Source organism: Sorex fumeus, unplaced genomic scaffold (assembly GCF_029834395.1).
Source record: "Sorex fumeus unplaced genomic scaffold, SorFum_2.1 ptg000014l, whole genome shotgun sequence".
NCBI classification, from domain to species: domain Eukaryota; kingdom Metazoa; phylum Chordata; class Mammalia; order Eulipotyphla; family Soricidae; genus Sorex; species Sorex fumeus.
The window spans coordinates 18,947,613-18,970,896 of record NW_026606071.1 but is presented as its reverse complement, the minus strand read 5'-3'; the positions used below and the strand labels follow the sequence as shown (position 1 = coordinate 18,970,896).

The 23,284-nt window shown below is 45.1% G+C and overlaps 1 protein-coding gene across 5 annotated transcripts in view; it reads right to left on the bottom strand.

The window, feature by feature from the left end:
• Positions 1–19,459: 19,459 nt before the first annotated feature.
• The window catches only part of CFLAR (CASP8 and FADD like apoptosis regulator), a 45,324-nt gene continuing 41,499 nt past the window's right edge, over positions 19,460–23,284 (bottom strand). For all 5 annotated transcript variants that reach the window (XM_056111900.1, XM_056111902.1, XM_056111901.1 and 2 more), the window contains 2 exons: positions 22,361–22,865; positions 19,460–19,648 (listed from right to left, as the gene is read on the bottom strand). In XM_056111900.1, coding sequence (XP_055967875.1) covers positions 19,477–19,648; positions 22,361–22,865 — 677 coding nt within the window. In that variant the 3' untranslated portion in view covers positions 19,460–19,476. The remainder of the gene's footprint in view (positions 19,649–22,360; positions 22,866–23,284) is intronic.

Sequence of the window (23,284 nt, the reverse complement as noted above, 5' to 3'; positions counted from 1 at the left end):
GATACTCCTTCACTGTTAGTGGGAATGCCGACTGGTTCAGCCCTTTTGGAAAACAGTATGGACGATTCTCAAATAATTAGAAATTGAGCTCCCATTTGATCAAGCAATACCACTCCTGGGAATATATCCCAGAGAGGCAAAAAAGTATAGTCGAAGTGACATCTGCAATTGTCTGTGCATTGCAGCACTCTTTACAATAGCCAGAATCTGGAAAAAGCCTGAGTGCCCGAGAACAGATGACTGGTTAAAGAAACGTTGGTACATTTACACAATGGAGTACTATGTAGCTGTTAGAAAAGACGAAGACACGAAATTTACATACAAGTGGTACTACATGGAAAGTATCATGTTAAGTGAAATGACTTAGAAAGGGATAGACATAGAAAGATTGCATTCATCTGGGGAACATAAAGTAACAAAATAGGAGACTAACACCCAAGAATGGCCGAGATTAGTACCAGGAATTTTACTCCATGGCTTGGAGGCCAACCACACATACTAGGGGAAAAGGGAGCTCAGATAGAGAAGGGAGCACCAAATAAAGGGTGTTGGGAGGATCCTCCCAGGATGGGAGAAGCATGCGGAAAGTAGACTATAGACTAAACATGATTGTCATGCATTGCCTCTTTTGCAAACCACAACACCCAATAAGAGAGAGAGAACAAAAGGGAATGCCCTGCCACAGAGGCAGGGTGGGATGGGGGGTGGGAGGGACACTAGGATCCATGGTGGTGGGAAATGGGCACTGGTGGAGGGATGGGTAGTTGATCATTGTATAATTGAAACCCAAGCACAAAAATGTGTAAGTCTGCAACTGTACCTCATGATGTCTCACTATTAAAAATTTTTTAATATAAAAAAATAATTCTGCATGGGGCAATGGATATAACTTAGCTCTTACCTCATATGTGTGAGACCCTAGGTTCATTCCTCAGCTCTACAAAAAATAAAATAAAATAAATAAATGTTACATGAAAACTTTACCCTAATACAAGACTCAGTAGCACTGTAGCACTGTCCTCCCGTTGTTCATTGATTTACTCGAGCGGATCCAGTAACGTCTCCATTGGAGACTTTGTTGTTTCTGTGTTTGGCATATCGAATACATCATGGGTAGCTTGCCAGGCTCTGCCGTGAGGGCAAGATACTCTTGGTAGCTTGTCAGGCTCTCCGAGAGGGGCAGGGGAATCGAACTTGGGTCGGCCATGTTGGCTGCGTGCAGGGCAAATGCCCTTCCGCTGTGCTATTGGAGCAATAGCACAAGACTCAGTAGCCAGGTTCTTTTCTTGCAGTCATGAGACCTAATTGGCCCTCCGAACTTCTAAGGCAAATGATAGTACATTTTTAAAGCAAATACAAAAAAACAGTTTTGTGTAATGTTCAATAACATTTAATCATTGACATCATGGTTCAATTCTCATCACTATCAATCTCCAGGACTTTTCCATCTCCCAACTTGCCTTTAAGTGTATTTATTTATTATTTTGGGATTTTTTTCAGTGGTCTTTGGGGGGGGGCAGAGAACTGTACCCATTTATGCTCAGGAGACCATGTGGTACTGGGAATTGAATTCAGACCTGTGTATAACAGGCACCCATGCCAGCCCGTTAACTGTCTCCCCCAGACCTGCCTGCCTTTTAATGCAGATTTCATGTCACTGATTATGCAGAAGTTTTACCTCTTTATGTCATCAAATGAATCTAATTTTTCTTCTATGACTTCTGGCTTTTATAACCTTCTTAAGGAAATTTTCTCTGGTCTTCTGTTTCCTGTTTTTCTTTTGGAAAACTTTTTAAATCTTATTTTCAACATTAAGTCTTTGGGAATGTTTGTCTATGTGTGCACAATCTGAGGCAGTAAACTTTATTTGCTTGCAGGTTGAGAGTCAATTGTCCTATTTTTTAACTGAATGTTCCTTCTTCTTTGATTATTTTTCTAAGTCACTTTTGCCTACTTTGCAGTGTCCTGGAGGGTAAGATTATTTCTCAGGCCCATAAAGTTTCAGCCACGACAACTTGCAGAGCTTAGTCTCTGGGATTGGTATGTGATGGTGTGTGAAGTGAAAGGCGATTAAGGATTGTTCTAGTGCAGGCAATCAAGGACCTTTCTAGTACAGCCAAGTGGCAGCTGTCAGAAATCAGAACCACGGACAAATCGGAGCTCTTTCTCAGTTTTCTTGAATGGGTAATCTGTCTGAATAGACAGATCAGACATGTCTACTTTGTGTAAAGGACAGGGTTAATTTGGAGTGTAGGAAACAGTGGTGAGTAAAATCTTACTTCTGGGCTGAAGCGATAGCACAGCAGGTAGGGCGTTTGCCTTAGGGCATTTGCCTTGCACGCAGCCAACCTCAGTTTGATTCCCAGTATCCCATATGGTCCCCTGAGCTCTGCCAAGAGTAATTTCTGAGTGCATGAGCCAGGAGTAACTCCTGTGCATCGCCAAGTGTGACCCAAAAAGCAAAGAAAAAAAAATCTTAAAGTTTGTGGTGCTGAAATGCCCATTTTGCTGAACTAACGAGACTGCTGATGATACGTGCGTCCACTACCACGTGAGTAGTCATTTTAGAAAGGTCAGGGAGGAACACAGTTGTGACTCAATGGTAGAGCACTTGTTTTACACTGAGAGGCCCTGGTTTCAATTCCCTGCACTGAGAAAGAAAAGAAGAGATCTCCTGAACCTTGGCTGACTGCCATGACCTCCAGGTGAGATGAATCTCCAGCCTCCACACCCAAACTCCACATCTCATTAAACTTCACACTGCTCACAATTACACTTACTAGCAGTGGGGAAATATAGGTAGGGAAGGAAAAAAGCAAGGACTGTATTAACTACCAAGATTCACCCTTACCATAGCAGGTGCATAGCACACCCAATGGCTTAGAGAGAGTACAGCAGGTACCTTATTGGCCTTGCATGTTGCCACCCCCAGTTCCTATCCCAAGTACCCCAAATGGTCCCCCAGCACTGCCAGAAGTGATCCCTGAGTGCAGATCCAAGAGTAAGCCCTGAGCACAGCTGGGCATGACCCCAAAAACAAATGAAGAAAGAATAAATATGTCTGAAGAAATAAGCCCAACATTAGAAACAATAATGATCCATGGCAGCTTGGGAATAGAGAGCAGTATAGTTATCTTTTCCTTATATATTCTATTGAATGCCACGAATAGCTTGTCAGGCTCTGCCATGAGGGGCGGAACACTCTCGCTATCTGTGGCATATTCAATATGCCAAAACCAGTAAATACAATGGGTCTCATTCCCCCAACCCTAAAGAGCCATTAATACGGCAGCGTTAAGAAGGATGAGGAAGGAGAGGCTGATAAAATCTGAGGGCCAAACTAGGCTGCCAAAACGAAGAAGAACAAAAATGACTGTCTACTTTCAATGCACATACGCTGGCATCTGACGCATCCATCGAGGACCTGATGGTGCAAGCACGAAAGATCAAGTACAACATCATTGGTCTGACCGAGACAAGAAGGCATCAGTCACTTCATGCCGTTTTTGACACTGGAGAAGAACTATTCCTTGGAATATGCAACAAAAGAGGCATCGGTGGTGTTGGTGTCCTTGTCAACACGAACTTGGCCATAAACATTGATTCATTCAAATGCCTAACAACCGGAATTGGATGATTACACTTGAATAGATGTGGCTCACTGCTGGCAGTTTCTATCTTCGTTGTCTATACACCAACATCCAATTATGCTGAAGGAGAAATTGAGAAGTTCTACATGGAACTGGAAAGTTCTATAAAGAAAACCACACCTTCTACAAGATCATTGTGGGTGATTTTAATGCCAAGATAGGACCGAGAAGATCAGTCGAAGAACTCCACATCGGGACCCATGGCCTAGAATGGAACGAACAGGGTGAGAGACTGTCTGAGTTCATCATGTCGACCAAGACCATCCATAGTAACACACAATTCCAGAAGGCTGAATCTAAACATTAGACATGGGAGTCTCCTGGTGGACGGTTCTACAACGTAATTGACCACATCATATTCAATTAACGATTTTGCCTGACCGATGTCGCTGTTGTCCCAAAATTCCAAATGGGATCAGACCACCATCTCCTTCATGCAAAATTCTACTTCACAGAGCGTGGAGAAAGAGCTGCAAAGTTTAAGAAGAGAACTCCCAGAACAACCACCACCAACTGAGAGCTCTTTGGCACTATTGCAGCAACATGGGAAGATGCCGTCATTGACAACACTGACGAGGAATACAATCGAATGGTTCAGCACCTCCGTGATTGTGCGAAGAACGCCAAGAGAGAGATAGCCACAAAAAGATGCCTGTCTTCAAAAACTCATGAGCTCATTCGTCAATGTGGGTTGGCACAAGCCTCAGGCAACCACAAGCAAATGTCCGAGCTCGCAAAGCAGTGTAGAGAAGCCATAAAGGAAGACCTCTTAGAGAAGAGCAACAGTGCTGGAAGATGCGGCAGAAGCTGGGGAAAGTATTCACAACGCCTGCCTGTCCATTGCCAACTACAAGACCAAGATGACTGCCCTCCAACGTCCTGATGGATCTATCACATCTTCCAGAAGGACAATAGAGAAGATTATCCATGACTTCTACCCGGATCTCTTTGACAGCCATGTCCACCAGCCAACATATCAAATTCTGCAAGATGAACATGTCATTCCCAACGTTCTCCCTTACGAAATCCAACACGCCATTTCATCGGTAAAGAAGCAAACAGCACCCAGACCAGACAAGGTCAGACCCGAACACCTGAAGAACCTGCCCTCAGTATTCATCAATACACTGGCTCGGCTCTTCACAGGCTACCTGTCTGAATGCAAGGTTCCATCCCAGTAGAAAACAGCAGAACTGTACTACTGTACAAGAAGGGAAACATCCACGACATTGGGGCTGGAGCAATAGCACAGAGGGTAGGGCATTTGCCTTGCACGCGGCTGACTCAGGTTTGATTCCCAGCATCCCATATGGTCCCCTGAGCACCGCCAGGGGTAATTCCTGAGCACAGAGCCAGGAGTAACCCCTGTGCATTGCCAGGTGTGACCCAAAAAGCAAAAAAAAAAAAAATCCACGACATTGGCAACTATCGCCCGATCTGCCTGTTGTCTGTCGTCTACAAGCTGTTCACTCGAGTCATCCTGAATAGAATTGGCAGAACACTAGATAAAGGACAACCATGCGAGCAATCCGGTTTCCGAAAAGGATTCAGCACAATCAACCATTTCCACGGGATAACCAAGCTCATTGAGGTTTCTCGGGAGTTCAAGTTGCCGCTCTGTCTAACGTTCATTGATTTAAAGAAGGCCTTTGATTCTGTTGAGACTGAAGTGGTCATCAAAGCCCTAGCCAAACAGGAAGTTCAAACTCAATACATCAGGATCCTCTGCGAGCTGTATTGCGGATTCACTACCAGGATCTCACCATTCTACAGGGAGGTGATCATTAACGTCAAGAGAGGGGTTCAGCAGGTTGATAGCATTTCACCAAAACTCTTCAGTATCACCCTTGAGAACGTCATGCGACTACTGGAGTGGGAAGAAATGGGAGTGAAGATAAATGGTCGGCAACTACACCATCTCCGCTTCGCTGATGACATCGTTCTAATAACACCAAACATCAGCCAAGCAGCACAAATGCTGGCCAACTTCAACCATGAGTGTGGAAAGGTCGGACTCCAGCTAAATATCACAAAGACAATGTTTATGAGAAACAGTCTCGTTTCTGACGTTCCATTCGCTCTCAATGGGACAAAATCTCTGAATGCAACAGTTATGTGTACCTAGGTTGAGAAGTCAACATGAGGAATGACCTGGCACCTGAATTGCGCAAAAGGAAGAGAGCAGCTTGGAATGCTTTCAAGAGCGTTGAAGAAATAGCTAAGAAGACAAAGAACCTCCAGCTCTGGGTACATCTCTTCGATTCCACTGTTCTTCCTGCATTAACATATGCCCCAGAGACCTGGGTCCTACGAAAACAGGATGAGAATTCTATTTGGGTCTCCCAAAGAGGAATTTAAAAAGCTATTCTTGGAGTATCACGCTTCACTCAAATGAGAGAAAGGATCCAGAGTTCTGACCTCCATCGATGATCAAGAATCAGGGACACTATCTCATTTGCCAAGGTGTCGAAAATCAGATGGACTGGACACATAATGAGATTTGGAGACGACTGCTGGAATAGAGCCATTACTGCCTGGATTCCACGGGATGTCAAAAGATCACGTGGCCGCCCACCTATGAGATGGTCAGACTTCTTCATCAAGACCCTGAATGATTGGTTTGAGGCTCTTCGTGTTCCTAGAATGAGCAGATGCCATTGGGCTACACTAGCACACGACGGGGACGAATGGAGACATTACTGGCACCCGCTTGAGCAAATCAATGAGTAACGGGATGTCAAGTGATCAAGTGATCAAGTGATCCTATTGAACTGTTCAAATTTTTTGTTTTGTTTTGCTTTGAGGACACACCTGACTGTGCTCAGGTTTTATTCCTTGGCTCTGTGTTCAGGGATCACTCCTGGTGGTACTTGAGGGACCATAGGTGGTGTCTGATATCGAACCCAGGTTGACCACAAGAAAGGCAAATGTCTTCCCTGCTGTACTTTCTCTCCTTGGCCCCTGTTTTAATTTTTTATCACATATTTATATTTCTGATAGACAAAAATGAAAATTTAAAGATGACAATTGCAGTGGAGTGAGAAAGACATGTAAATGCATGCTACAAATGTACCCATGTTTCTGGGTTGAAGAAATAATACAGGTGTCAAGGCACTTGCTTTCCATGTGGTCAACCCCAGTTTGATCCCCCACACTGCATACAGTTCCCTGAGCACTGCCAGCAATAACGCTCCCACCTTGCCCTTAGAAGCACTACATCCACCCTAGCACTGAACCGGCAGCAGAGCTGGCTGGAGACTTGGCAGAGAATCTCTGGAAGTCCCCAGACCCCCTCCCCCAAGTATGTCTTGGGACTCTCCCCCTGCCCCCAAATTGAGAGTTATGAGTTCAGAATTCTAAATTCCACAGCCTCAAAGTGAGAGAAAGACAACACTGGAAAGAGGCCAGATTTGTCTTGCTAGTTTCCACATTTCCTCATTCCCAGGGAAGGAGGCTGGAGGAGGAGGAAACTTTTGGAAAAGACCATGAACTCTGGGTGCGGTTTGGCAGGCAGACCAAATCTTGTGCTTAGGAAGGGAATGATTGTGGATCTGAGAGTGTGGGGGTGCATTTGGGGGATGGGAGGCATATCCTGCTTTGTGCTGAAGAGTGTCTGGTGCTTCCCTGCTGTGTTTCCCTGCTGTGCTCCATGGATCAAACTTACCAGATTTCAGAGCATGCTCCTGACCTGGATGCTGAGTCTGCTCTGTCAACACACATGCCCTTTTGACCACTATATTTGTTTTAGTGTCTTCAGAAAATGTGACATCCTACTAAATGAACTCACTGTCACTATCACTGTCCTCCCGTTGTTCATCGATTTTGCTCAAGTGGGCCCAGTAATGTCTCCATTGTGAGACTTACTGTTACTGTGTTCGTACGTCAAATACGTCATGGGTAGCTTGCCAGTCTTTGCCATGCGGGCGAGATATTCTAGGTAGCTTGCCGGGATCTCCAAGAGGGGCAGAGGAATTGAAGGTGAAGGAATTGAACTCGGGTAGACGGGGTCGACCGTGTTCAAGGCAAAAGCCCTACCCGCTGTGCTAGCGCTTCAGCCCATAAAAAAGAAAAAAGCATAACTGAGTTTGCACATGCAGCTGCACTATGAGTTACTGGCAGAATGAGTCATCTTTTGGCCTCTTTTTATTTTTGCTTTCATAGAAGATACCCCTATGAGTCAATCCAGAGCAGTCTAGTGGTAGGAAGGGAGGAGGGGCTGAAGAAGGGGAAAAGGAAAAGAAGAGTTGGCTGTGGGCATGCATAGGGATCAAACTTCAAGCCTTACACAGGCTAGGTACTTGAGTTATCTCCTCAGCCCTCTATTTTATTTATTTATTTTAAAAATTTTTTATTTTATAAGTGAGCGATAGCACAGCGGTAGGGCGTTTGCCTTGCACTCAGCCAACATGGCCGACCCGAGTTCGATTCCTCCGCCCCTCTCGGAGAGCCCGGCAAGCTACCGAGAGTATCTCGCCCGCAGGGCAGAGCCTGGCAAGCTCCCCATGACATATTCGATATGCCAAACACAGTAACAACAAAGTCTCCAATGGAGACATTACTGGGCCCGCTCGAGCAAATCGACGATCAACGGGAGGGCCTTTACTTTTACTTTTTAATATTCAGACACCAATCCCACCACTATTACACCTTCCTACCACCAAATTCGGGACTTTCCATCCCAAGAGCCCCAAACCCTGCCCCAAAACACAAACGGAAGAATATATTTTGTATTGTCTGTTATGAAGAACTGCTGAACATGCTTACAAAAAAGTGTTCATATAAAAACAGTGTGAAGATTGTTCTATTTTGGCAGAGTCATTAAGACATTCTATAGGATATCACTAATATGTTAAAGTTTGGGTGATGTAAGCTTTGTTATATATGTCTGAAAATATGTATATATGCATATATATGTATTTCCTTCTATGATTGCCTACTGCCTGAACCCCATCAAATATGGTGTGGTGATTATGGAAAATGGGTAGGGAGTGTCTTATGATGTGTCCAGGAATATGTTCACTCATATGTGAGGCTCAGCCCAAAAGTGGCCTGGAGTATGGCAGCGGTTAGGTTGTGGAGGTTGGCTGCCAGGGCTGGGTCCCTTGGGATAGGGAGAGCTCTCACCCACCCCTCTCTGGAGCACCCTGAAAAAAGCCTAGCAAGGAGTCCAGTTGGCATGGCTAAGGAGGCCTCATTTTATGCTCTCTTCCAGGAGAAGCAGCCGTGAGTTCTGGAGGGTGGCCGATAAAGAGATGATCTGGCGCCAGCAGGAGGTGGCTTATGGGTGTGATCCCTGGGTCACCAGAGACTGGGGGAAACAGGCAGAGGATCTCCTCTCCCAGCTCCCATTGAACCCAGAGTCCAAGATCACAAAGTTCCGCATTACCTGGGTTCCGTGGGACTTCATTCATGTGTGAGGCTTCGCCCCAGTGTGGAAAGCAGCCTGCAGGATGGCGGAGGTTGGGTTGTGGAGGTCGGCTGCCAGGGCTGGGTCCATTTGGACGGGGAGGGCTCTCGGCCCTCTATTTTAATATTTTATCACAAATTTTAGCATAGCCTGTCTATTTATTACAGGAATACAGCTGTTATTAAAATTTACTTGTTCCCCAGGGCCAGAGAGACAGTACAAAGAGTAAGGCACTGGCTTTGCTGGTGGCAGACCCTAATTCAATTCCCAGGACTGTAAACAATCCCCAAGCTCACCTGGAATGATCCTTGAGCACAGCCGGGTGTGGCCCCCAAAACAAATAGAATTTGACTTGTCTTTTATTTTTGAAGCTGAGCTGGAGCCATAGTACAGTGGGTAGGGCGTTTGCCAACCCAGAAGACCCGGGTTTGATTCCTCTGTCCCTCTCGGAGAGCCCGGCAAGCTACCGAGAATATCTCGCCCACATGGCAAAGCCTAGCAAGCTACTAGTGACATATTCGATATGCCAAAAACAGTAACAACAAGTCTCACGATGGAGGTGTTACTGGGCCCACTTGAGCAAATCGATGAACAACGGGAGCACAGTGACAGTGACAGTAACTTAAGTACAGAAATCATCTCCAGGGATTGGAGCAATAGCACAGCAGGTAGAGCATTTGCCTTGCACGCAGCCAACCCAGGTTCTATTCCCAGCATCCCATATGGTCCCCTGAGCACCACCAGGGGTAATTCCTGAGTGCAGAGCCAGGAGTAACCCCTGTGCATCGCCACGTGTGACCCAAAAAGAGAAAAAAAAAGAAATCATCTCCAGGACTGAGGGCTGTGATAAGGGGTGGAGCAGGAGCATGGCCCTGTGTAGGTTCATACCCTGACTGAGTAAATATTTCCATAAGAGCATTTGGTCTAGGTAGGAAGGTCAGAATCTGTGTACATTTCCCACTACCAAGTACCCCAGTTTTCTTCCCACCAATACCTCTATAGCCTGCCTCTATGGCAGGCATTTTTCTTCTCCCTCCCTCCCTCCCTCCACCCACCCTCTCCGTCTCTCTCTCTCTCTCTCTCTCTTTCTCTCTCTCCTTTTGGGTATTAAGATTTGTAAGACAGGTATTGAAAGTTTATCATGTTTGTCCCTGTAACTACTTTCAGCACTCAGTTCTTGTCTGATCATTTCCAACTATCATTGTCACATCAGTTCCATTGCTATCTTAAGTGCACTCCTCCCCCACCACTTGTGGCAAATTTCCAACTGCGGACCAGTCCTTCTGGTTTCTGTTTCTACTCACCTTTGGGTATTAGTCACATACTAATTTTTTTTTAATTTATTGAATCACCATGAGATAGTTATAAGCTTTCATGTTTGGGTTATAATCACACAATGATCAAACACCCATCCCTCCACCAGTGCACATTCCCCACCACCAATATCCCCGGTATATCCTCCTTTCCCACCCTCCTTCTGACTCCATGGCAGACAATATTCCCCATATTCTCTCTCTACTTTTGGGCATGATGGTTTGCATTACAGACTCTGAGAAGTTATCATGTTTGGTCCTTTATCTACTTTCTGTACACATCTCCCATCCCGACCAGTTCCTCCAGACATCTTTTTCTTAGTGATCTCTTCTCTATTCCAGCTGACTTCTCCCCTTTGCTCATGAGGCAGGCTTCCAGCTATGAAGGAACCTAACTAGCCCATGTATCTACTGTCCTTAGGTGTCAGCCTCATGTTATGTTGTTTTATACTCCACAAATGAGTGTGGTCCTTCTATGTCCGTCCCTCTCTTTCTGATTCATTTCACTTAGCATGATACTCTCCATGTCTATCCATTTATAAGCAAAATTCATGCCTTCATCTCTCCTGACAGCTGCACAGTATTCCGTTGTCTAGATGTACCAAAGTTTCTTTAACCAGTCATCTGTTCTAAGGCACTTGGGTTGTTTCTAGATTTTGGCTATTGTGAACAGTGCTGCAATGAACATATAGGTACAGATGTCATTTCTACTGTGCTTTTTTGCATCCTCGGAATATATTCCAAGAAGTGGTATTGCAGGGACATATGGAAGCTCAATTTCTAGTTTTTGAAGGACTGTCCATATTGTTTTCCAGAAAGTCTGGACTAGTGGACATTCCCACCAACAGCTACTTTTTTTTTAATTCCACAAATTGGTGCAATCAATCTATGACTGTCCCTCTCCCTCTGACTCATTTCACTTAGTATGATATTCTTTATGTCCATCCATTTATAAGTGAATTTCATGACTTCATTTTTTCCTGGTGGCTGCATAGTATTCCACTGTGTAGATGTGCCATAGTTTCTTTATCCAGTCTTCTGTTCTCAGGCACTTGGGTTGTTTCCAAATTCTGGCAATAATGATTAATAATGTTGCAATGAATATAGAAGTGCAGATGGATTTTCTGCAAGAAAAAAGAGATCAAGGGCATCCAGATAGGAAAGGAAAAAGTCAAGTTTTCACTGTCTGTAGATATCATGATACTATACTTAGAAAATCCTAATGATTCTACAAAAGTACTCCTAGAAACAATAGGTTTGTAAAGTGTCAGGTTACAAAATCAATACCCAAAAGTCCATGGATTTCCTACATACAAATAATGAAAGAGAAGACAGAGACATTTTTAAAAATAATCCTGTTCACAACTATGCCTCAGAAAATCAAGTATCTCAGAATGAGCTTAAGTAAGGAGAAGGACCTATACAAAGAAAACTACAAAACACAACTTCAAGAAATACAAGAGGAGATGAGGAAGTGGAGACACATCACCTGCTTATGGATCAGGAGGATTAACATTGTCAAAATGATTCTCCAAGAACCAAAGGGAATGCCGTGTCATAGAGGCAGGGTGGGATAGGGGGGATGGGGGTGGGAGGGATACTGGGACCCATGGTAGTGGAAAATGGGCTCTGGTGGAGGGATGGGTATTTGATCATTGTATAATCAAAACCCAAGCACAAAAATTTGTAAGTCTACAACTGTACCTCATGGAGTTTCACTAATAAAATTTTTTAAAAAATAAATAAATCACACAAAATCCTTTGGAAAAAAAATAAAATAAAAAATTAAGTTGTACCTCCTCCAACCAAAAAACAAAATGATTCTGCAAAGCATTATGTAGTTCAATGAAGTCCCTATAAGGATACCCATGACATTTTTTCAAAGAAATAGATTGAGCACTCCTGAAATTGATATGGAATAGTAAACCCCTATGAACAGCTAAAGCAATCCTTTGGTGGGGGGGAAAGATGGGGGGGGCGTCACCTTCCCCAACTTCAAACTTTATATTACATACCAGTGGTGATTAAAACAGCATAGTATTGAAATAAAGACAGACCCAAGACGAGAGGAATAGAGTTAAATATCATGACACTGACCCTCAAATATATGAGAAAGAATATGAAGTAGAGCAAGGAAAGCCCCTTCAACGAGTGTTGCTGGGAAAGTTGGGCAGCCTCATGCAAAAAAAATGAACTCAGACCCAGGCACAAAAGTCAGATCAAAATAGATTAAAGGCCTCAATATCAGACCTGAATCTATGAGGTACATAGAGGAAAACATTGGCAAAACCTCTTATAACACTGAAGCTAAAGGCATCCTCAAAAATGACACACCACTGGGGGCTGGAGCAATAGCACAGTGGGTAGGGCATTTGCCTTGCACGCGGCTGACCCGGGTTCGATTCCCAGCATCCCATATGGTCCGCTGAGCACCGCCAGGGGTGATTCCTGAGTGCAGAACCAGGAGTCACCCCTGTGCATCGCCAGGTGTGATCCAAAAAGATGATACACCACTGACTAAGCAGTAGAAGCAAAGATAAACAAACTGGACTAACATAAAACTAAATTTCGGCACTTCAAAAGAAACAGTGACCAAGATACCCACAACGGAGGCTGGTGCCACCAGCAGGTCAACCTGTACCTACGGGGCAAGTGCTTCAGCAGCCTGATGGTGCCTTCAGATTTCTTGATACCCCAAAATTGCCACTGTGCCTTTGGCTCAACCCCAACAACTTGGGGACAAGTTTACCATGAAATTAAATGGCCAAAAGTTAGGTATGTGGGAGGCACTCCCACAAACCACCTCCAGCTCAGCTATACAAGCTCATTTATTGGCCTCATTTCAGAGACCCATAAATCTCAAAAGAGTTCAAAAGCCACAGTTAGGGTCCGTGGCTCAGTGTGCTGCGTGCAAATGGGCGCACCCTGCAGTGTATATGCCAATAGTTTATTTCTCTGGAGAAGATGGAAACAAGGGCCATGATCTAGAGACACACAAAAGAATCTCCAAACCAAGCAGCTCTCTGAAGAGATGCCTCCAGACTTTATGCCAGGGAGACTTCATCTGAGTCAGTTGGTGGCAGGCTTTGTCCCTCCACCTGCCTCCTAAAGATCCCAGCGGCCACCAACTTCCAGAACCCAATGAGAAGTGAAGGTATGTGGAGGGTTCAGTGATGGCAAACTTAGGGCCTCAAGGGATAGGGGATGGCCCAGTCCTTCTCATCCCCAACCCCCATCTTCATGGGACTCTGGAAGTCATACCCACAAACAGCCTCCGGCTACTAGCCTCTGTAAACTACTTAACGGCCATGATCCAGAGACACACAAAAGAATCTCCAAACCAAGCAGCTCACTGCAGAGATTTCTCCAGACCCTAATTATCTGACATTTTAGAATTCCAGGATCACTATGCAACATCTTATGCTATTCATAGCAAGCAATACAAAAGAGACTAAGGGGGAGATTGTCTGCCATAGAGAGGCAGGGGGAGGGGTGGAATAGGGGTATACTGGGGACCTTGGTGGTGGAAGATGTGCACTGGTGAAGGGTTGGGTGATAGATCATTGTATGACTGAAACTCAAACAGGAAAGCTTTGTAACTGTATCTCACAGTGATTAAAAAAATAATAAAAAGAATAATTTTTTAAAAAAACAAAGAGAGCCCACAAAATGGAAAAATTTGTTTACCCAATATCCATTGATAAGGGATTAATATCAAAGATATATAAAATATTGGTAGAACTTTACCAAAAAAATTTTAAGTGGAGAGAAGAAATAAGGCACTTGTAGAACTTTACAAGAAAAGTATATCCAACCCCATCCAAAAAATGGAGAACAAATGAACAGAAACTTCCTCAAAGAGGAAATACAGATGGACAAACGACATATGGAAAAAAAATGCTCAGCATCACTAATCATCAGGGAGATTCAGATAAAACAACAAAGAGATATCATCTCACCCCAGAGACTGGGACACATCCAAAAGAACAAGAACAACCATTGCTGTTACAAATGCGGGGATAAAGGGACTCTCCTTCATTGTTGGAGGGAACGCCAACTGCTCCAGCCCTTTTGGAAAATAATATGGCTATTTCTCAAAAAATTCGAAATTGAGCTCCCATACAACTCAACAATACCACATCTGGTAATGTACCCCAGGGGCCCTAAATCATACTGCAGAATAGAATCAATTTAGATTCTGCCTATGTAAGTGAGTTTGCCAAAGGGGTGAAGTAGGTAAACTGGGAGGGACCTTGAGACATAGGTGCAGGGAAACTGCAATTTTGGTCGTGAGTGTAGAGCTTGATGCCTAAAAATGCATTTTTTATTGTAATCATGGTGCCACCCCCAAAATTGGGGAAAAATTGAGATTCTTCAATACGAAGTTCCAGTCTCTCCATCTCTCCTTCCTTCCTTCCTTCCTTCCTTCCTTCCTTCTTTTCTCTCTCCTCTCTCCTTTTTCCTCTCTCTCTCCATACCCAAATCCCTTACACTTACCAACACATCACTGAACTTACCAATAAGGTATCATCTCAGGATATCATGTTTAAATGGAGTAATTCTTCCACATCTTGCTGCACTGTCTAGTTTACAGGATGTGCCACTGTAAAAAGGACAGTCAATCACAAAAAAAAAAAAAGTTTTTGGTTTTGGCTTTGGGGCCACGCCTACCTGTCTGAGTCACCCGGGTGAAGTCTCCCTGGCTTAAAGTCTGGAGGCATCTCTGCAGCGAGCAGCTTAGTTCTTGTTTCTATCTTCTCCAGAAAAATAAACTATTGGCATATGCCCTGCAGGGCACGCCTGCCCTCCCAAGGCACGGTGCTGCTGGCTCTAACTGTGGCTTTTGATTTCTTTCGAGATTTATGGATCTCTGAAATAAGGCCAATAAATGAGCTTGTATAGCTGAGCTGGAGGTGGTTTGTGGGTGTGAATCCCACAAGTGACACAATATGAGACTTTTTGCATCTGACATCTTATTTTCTATAATGCATAGGGTTTATCCACTTTGTGATATTATCAGTACTTCCTTCTAATGGAGGATAATTGTTCATTAGCCAAGAGACCACACTTGACTGTTGAAGTACAAGGACCTTAGGTTTATCAGGTTGCACCCATCACAGTGCTCCCGAGTCACTCCCATTCCTTTGTTTGTTTGTAACCACTTCTATGCTCTCTTCCTCAAACAGTTAATCAGCTTTTTCCCCTAATCAGAATCTGTTTATTTGTAGGGTCTCATCCTTCTAGGATACTGAACTTATACTGTAAGTTAATATTGGCCTTTCTCCTCTCCTTATGTCTTTTGAATAGTTTACTTTAATGCAATGTCCTTTTTGTATAGATACAAGAAGACAATTAATATTATGCTTTGTAACATAGGAGTTAATTGGCTTTGAATATTATTCACTCTCGGGCATCTGCTTTCTCAACTTAAGCCTCAGTTGCCCTCCTTCCTAGAGCCCCCAAAATCAGGGTCCCGACAAGGGACTGGATGGAACCAGGGCAAGCCGGTAAGTTATGTGCTACCCTGACATGGAGATGGGGCAGGTCAAGGTGCCACGATTCTTAACTATAGGTTGAGTTTGATCATAGGCAAATGCTGTCATGATACAAAAGTAACGACGAGAGTAGGACCCTGCTAGGACTAGGAAAGATATCTGGCCTGAGCACTGCAGTCTGAGATCGAGATGGTCCTAGGAGAGCAATTCTATAAGCTTAAAGTATTTCTTACTGTGTCCATACAAAATGATTTATATTATGTATGCCTATATGTTGGTCAGACAAGGAGAGGTGAAACACACCCAGGGAATTCTGTTCTAGGGTGAGTTGATCTGCTAAATGAGAATCTGTCCTAGAAGCAGCTTTCCCATGTGTCCTGACTAGCTTGGATGAGACTGAACAATTCTTCCCTTCAAACTGCCTTCAGTAAATAATTTCAGTATATTGTAAGAGGCAGTTTCCCTTTTCTCTCAGTAATCTCAGATGCTAGCTTGGCCTGATCTTTGGGATGTAGATTCCTGACTCCAGGAAGGCTAGTCTTTGGGATACAAAGCTATGATACTTGTTTTGGGGATGTAGATTCCAAGCTCTAGCTGACTGGTCTTTGGGATGCAAATCCAAGTGAAAGTGCTTGTGAAAGGTTTCAGTCTTGGTTTTGTATCTTCTTTCCAGAGACCAAAATTATTGGCCTGCAGATGTAAAGAAACAATGTATGTTTGCCACCTCAGTGTTCTTTCTATTAACTCCTTTTGATGACATCACTGTCTTGCGCCCTTTAGAGGTACCATGATCTATATAAGGGAGATTTCAGGGCTCTCGGGGAACATGTGCCTGAGAGAATGGGGAACATAGGCTGAGAGAATCTGGGGAACACGTGCATTAGAGAACCTGGGAAGATGTGCTGAGAGAACCGAAGAGACAGGTCTGAGAGAATGGTGAGCACGTGTTTGAGAGATCCTGGGGCCTCTATGCCATACACTTCTTCCATGTAATAAACTGCTGCTAAGACCAACCAGCCTGGCCCTCGTTTCCTTCTTTCACCTGACCATCACCATCAATCTCCCTGGAGTGGGGAAACGGCCTGAGACTACCGAACGCAGGCGGCGGGAGAAATAGGCTGCTGCTGTTCCTTTGCCTATCCTCTTTGCGTGTTTACACACTTGACTAATCATTTATCTGTTGAAGAACATTTGAGTTGTTTTCACTTTAGAGTGACTGTGCCTAGTTACATGAGGTGTTCAACTCTGAATTATTTTTCAGGCCACACTACCTGTCTCATGGCAAGTTAGGTTAATCTGTGGTTCTTAGTATATGCAGTTAATTTTGCAGGAGTAATTGAAAAGAATGTGTCCAGGAGATGGTACAGCAGGTAAGATGCTTGCCTTGCACACAGCAGACCTGCGTTCAATCCCCCACATCCTGTATGGTTCCACAACCACTGCCAAGAATGATTCCTGAGTGCAGAGCTAGGAGTAGCCTCTGAGCATTGCCAGATGTGGCCCCCCAAAAAAATAATCAAAAAGAATGTGTGTAGGGGGTATGGTGCTGCCAGCAGATCAACCTGTACCTGTGAGGCTAGTGCATCAGCAGCCTGATGGCACCGTCAGACTTTCAGATACCCCAAAATTGCTTCTGTACCTTTGGCCAGACCCCAAAAACTTGGGGCAAAGTTTACCAAGAAAGTAAATGGTCAAAAGTTAGGTATGTGGGAGACACACCCACAAACCACCTCCTGCTCAGCTATATAATTGGAGGTATGGCCTCTCTGGTTCCTGATCGAACTGCTTAACGGCCATGATCCCAGAGACTCAGAAACAAATCTTGGAACCCAAAGGTTTTTGGCAGAAATGCATCCTGTTCCTGCAGTAGGTTACTGGTGCTGGGCCACTCCAGGTGGGAATAGGTTTCGTGCCTTGGCCTGTTCCTCCTGGTAGCCTGGTGACCACCATCCTCCAGAGGACACTGGACAGTCAGGTTTGGGCCTGCAGTGATGAAACACGCAGGGCCTGACCAGATGGGGGTGGAACCGGCCCTTTCCTCCCCATCCCAGCGAGATCCTGAGTCGCTGCCTACAAATGGTCTCTCTGGCTCCTGATCAAGCTAATTAATGGCCATGATCCCAGAGACTTGGAAACAAATCTCTAAACCCAGCGGCTTTGGCAGAAATGCATCTGGACCACATACAAGGTGGTCACCACCTCAGAGCTTATTGAAAAGCCAGGTATGAGCCAGTGGTGATGGGGCAACTGCAGTCTCATGGGAAGGGGCACGGTACCGGTTCGTCCTTCACACCCTACAAAGGTCACAAGTTGTCCCCCATGAGTGGCTCTCTGATAAGACCAGGGCTCCAGAGGCAAAAGGACTTAATCCATAGCCCGGCAGCTTGAGGCAGAAAAGTGAATGGACCATGCGTTAAACTACAGTGCCATGCCTCCCAGGAAGGGAAAGGGTGTTGATCCCTTCTGCCTTCCCCACCACCCCCAGCAGCAAGGTGGCTGCCGCCTCAGAGCTTATTGAAAAACCAGGTATGAGCCGGCGTTGATGGGGCAACTGCAGTCTCATGGAAAGGGGGGTGGTACCGGCTCGTCCTTCACGCCCTACTGAGATCATGAGTTGCCCCCCACGAGCGGCTCTCCAGCATGACCATGGCTCCAGAGGCAAAAGGACTTAATCCAGAGCCTGGCAACTTGCGGCAGAAAAGTGAATGGACCACGCATTAAACTACAGTGCCATCCCTCCCTGGGAGGGAAAGGGTGTCCCTTCCACCTCCCCACCCCCCCGCCCACCCGGCAGCAAGGTGGCCGCTGCCTCAGATCTTAGAGGAAAGCCAGGTATGAGCTGGCGTTGATGGGGCAACTGCAGTCTCATGGGAAGGGGGGCAGTACCGGCTCGTCCTTCACGGCCTACTGAGGTCACAAGTTGCCCCCCACAAGTGGCTCTCCGGCACAGCCATAATACCAGACGCACAGAAACCAATTTCGTTATTATCTGGCTCTTTGCAGAAATCCAAAATCGCGACTCCACTATTGCAGCCACGCAAGATTTTGATTCTCATAACCAGCTATAGAACAAAGTATTTCACAATGCCTTTTCAGCAATTCTGATTGTTGGGGGGGGGGGGGGGAATTCTAAACAATAATGGTGCATTTTTTGTCAAAACAATGGATATAATCAATATAGAGAAGAGTGAAGTGCAAATCATCTGCCTCACAGGCATTGGGAGGGGTGGGAGGGGGGTATACTGGGGTTCTTGGTGGTGAAAAATGAGTACTGGTGAAGGGAAAGGTGTTTGATCATTGTATGACTGAGACTTAAACCTGAAAGCTTAGTAACTTTTCCCACACATTGGCAAAAGTGGTGTGCTTTCAGCCCAAAAGCTGAGTGCTATCCTGGATAAATTAAGCAGAGTCCATGGGAACACTTGCTTCCTAGCCCACACATGACAGAGAAAGGGGACCAGGCTAATTAAGATCCCTCTCATGTGATTTCCTGGTTTCCATCTGTAATCATCAGCACAGGGTTCTGCTTCAGAGGACAAGTGCTATGTTAAAATCCCCTGACACTCCTTAGTAATGTGATAATTAAATCACCCTTAGAAGTAGAGCTTGTTTTATTGAAAGAAGTGAGGGCTTTCTGAAGGCTTCAGTATGGAAGAGAGAATGAGTTCCTTTCTCAGCGTGTGCTGCAGATAGACATAGTACTTCTCCTTTTCAGACACTTTGCTGTTCCAGTGATACATGCTGCAGTTGAGGTCAATATGAAGATCAACGAGGGGGCATTTTCTGGAGGAAACGAGAATGCAAAAATTAATGTCATGCAAATATCAAATGAGACAGATTGCCAAAGAGGCAAAAGTGCTTTGAAATTGTTTCTGTAAAAATGCTCTCTCAATGGCTTAGTGATCCAAACTGGCTTAGAGCGCTCTGGGCCAATGACCTCAGATCTTTCACTCAAGTGGTAACTGAGTTTTATGCTCAGAACACACCAGCCAGAAGCTTTGGATCTCCAAAGCAACTGAGGTGGATGGAGAAGACCAAGATCACTGCCATATGAAGCAGCAACCTTGAAGGCTGAGTTGGCCCTACCACCCCGCCCTTTCCTGCAGAGCCACCTCTTAGGGTTCAGGGATTATAGACCATGAGCTTTAATCCTGGAGTCCCAGAGCTAGAGCAGAACACCTGTTCGAACTGGCCCAAAACACTGCAGTTATAATTAGAGGACAACTAAAAATGGAAAATGAACCCTTTTTTTTTTTTGGTGTCCCTAGCAATGCTGGGAGCCACTGGGGTTACATCCAGCACTATCTGGGAAGCCATGCAGTGCTGGGGGTGGAAGCCAGGGCCCTGTGGATGTCAGGAATACGCTCCAGCCCTTTGTGCCTATTGCCCCAGGAGTCCACTGTGACTTCCTGAAAATCAGGTCACCAGTATTTCCCTTAGAAAAGTATTCCTGCTGGGGCCAGAGAGAGAATACAATTGACAGTGGATAAGGCACTTGCCTAGCACACGGCCAACTCGGGTTTGACCCTCGCATCCCATATGGTTGATCCCCCAAGCACCACCAGGAGTAATTCCTGAGTGCAGAGCCAGGAGTAACCCCTGAACACTGCCAGTGTGGCTCCAAAACAAAAAAGAAAATATAACTCACATGAAAGAATGTACTACTGTTACACAAACTAAGAAAAATGTATAAAGTAAGAATAGATGATTGTTCTATTTTGGCTTTAAAAACTACATTCAGATATGATTACTCTATACAGATTAGAAATGTATATAATGTATACAGCTATGGTTATATACAATTATATATACATACATTAAAAGACACATATGGGCTGGAGCGATAGCACAGCGGGTAGGGCGTTTGCCTTGCATGTGGCCAGCATCCCATATGGTCCCCCAAGCACCGCCAGGAGTAATTCCTGAATGCAAAGTCAGGAGTAACCCCTGTGAGGTTACATCGCTGGGTGAGATCCAAAGAGCAAAAAATAAAAAAATAAAAAAAGTAAAGATACATATGTGCCTTATGGGCTGGAGCGATAGCACAGCAGGTAGGGCGTTTGCCTTGCACGCAGTCAGCCTGGCCGAGCCGGGTTCGATTCCTCCGCCCCTCTCGGAGAGCCCAGCAAGCTACCGGGAGTATCTCGCCCGCACGGCAGAGCCTGACAAGGTACCCGTGACGTATTCAATATGCCAAACACAGTAACAACAAAGTCTCAAAAATGGAGATGTTGCTGGGCCCGCTCGAGCAAGTCGATGAACAACAGGAGGACAGTGTGTGTGTGTGTGTGTGTGTGTGTGTGTGTGTGTGCGCGCACACGCCTTATGTGGTCTACATCTATATTTATGTTTATCTATAATGTGTCTCTATTCAAAAATTATATATACACAAATACATATATATATATATGGAGAGTAACACATTAAGAGCTAACAGAGGATTGTTTCTAATAAGCAGGATTATAACTAATTTTTTACTTCTGGCATCAATATTTCAGAGGCTTAATTATTTTGTTTTTTATTTTTCTTTGTTTTGATTTGGACTTCCCCAGAGGTACTGGAGACCACCAGGGCTTCACCTGGCAGTGCTTGGAGTGGCCACATGGTGCCGGAGCTTGACCCCAGGGTCCTATTCATACCTGGCATGTGTTGCAACCCTTGTCTCCAGCCCCATCAAAGTTTTATTAACTAAGAAATACAGATTGGGGCTGGAGAGATATTCCAAAGGGTAGGGCACCTGCCTTACACACAGCTGACGCAGGTTCAATCCCCAGCATACCAAACCGTAAATGGTCCCTTGAGCCTGCCAGGAGTAATCCCTGAACAAAGAGCCAGGAGTAAACCCTGAGCACTGTTGGGTGAGACCCAAAAACATAAAACAAAACAAAAAAGATATGTTGTGGGGTCCATTGATAGTACAGCAATTAGGGTGCATGGTTAGCACGTGCCTAAAGTGGGTTGGATCCCTGGTACCACATGGTCCCTCAGTTTCATGGTGCAGCTCTGGAGATTCCCAAGCATTGCTGGGGTAGCCTGGGAAGCCCTGGCACCAGAGGACCCAAGCAGCATCACATCACATCCTCAGCCTGGCTGGCCAAGACTTGCGCCCACTCCATGCAGATTTGCATTGAGGTTCCAGCCTGCTTGAGCTAGGACCTGCTGGTGGGGTCACCAGGACTCCTGAGCCCCATTTGGGAGGCCCCCCAAATAAAATTTTAAAAAATTTTTTAAAAAGTAATATATGTTTCTTTTGTTATAAGGAAAGAATGAAAAAAACTCCCTAATCTGGGAAAAGCTCTTGAGCACAAGCTAATAAGTGATCCAAAGGCAAAAAAAAAAAAAATCCATGAAGCATGCAAGGTCTAGGTCCCACTCCTAAGGTAGTCCCACAGGGAAGGAAAACCCCTCTCTCCCCTCAAGAGGACATGGCCTAATGGTGATCATCAGCTTGGAGATGGGTAAAGAAATAAGTAGTCCCAGCCTGGCCATGCTCACTTTTTGTCCCTCAGCTTCTGGGAGAGGTTCTGCAGGTACAGCGACCGTGAGCCAGAGGGCTGCTTCAGCAAAAACACATCTGCTCTGCACACGCTCCAGAAGAAGTCAGCTTCTCGGTGAACCAGGTTGGAGTGCTGGGCGCTGGAGTCCACAACTCTCACAGATGGTCCATCTACCTCCAGGGAGCTGCTGTTGACATGGTGGCCCTGTGACACCAGATAGTTCTGAATAAAAAAGATCTTTGGCTTCCCTAAGAGGGATGGGCATGCATCTGCCATGAAGATCCTCTTGATCTGATCCAAAGGTAACCCCGAGGAAGTCTCATCCTTGCCAAACACATTGTGGAAGTCTCCTTGGCTCACCAGGACACATACAAAACTGTCATAGTCTCTGTGTTGAGGCATCCAGGCCACTTCCTGAAGAGTATTCTTTATCTGTTGTGCATTGTGACAGACAAAATGGGAGACCTTATAGCCCAGGGAAGTGAAGGTATCCTGAAGAAACTCTGTGGAAAACACAAACATACAGACATGCAGACGCAAGAGTGAGAAAAGTTTGCACAAATCCTCAACAAGGTTTGATCATCACTTCTCAGGTTCTGCTTCTGTGTTCTAGTTTGAAGTCTTGACGACTTACCTGCCACCTAGGTGGAGGGAATCAGCCTCGTATCCTCCTAAGGATACGTACCCATAACTTACATGTATCCCAGGGTCTCTCCCTGCCACACTTCCTCCCCTGTAGGTACAGGCACAGACTGAGCCCACTTCAAATGGGTTTGAAGCAAGGAAAGAACTTTTTCTCTTCAATAGAAACAAAGTTGGGGTTTTCCCAAAAGGCTCTCTCTTAAAATAAACCCAACTACTAGACCACTTCTCTGGATTTGTTTCCATGTTCCCACCTGTCTTCCACTTTGGCTGAGCCTTT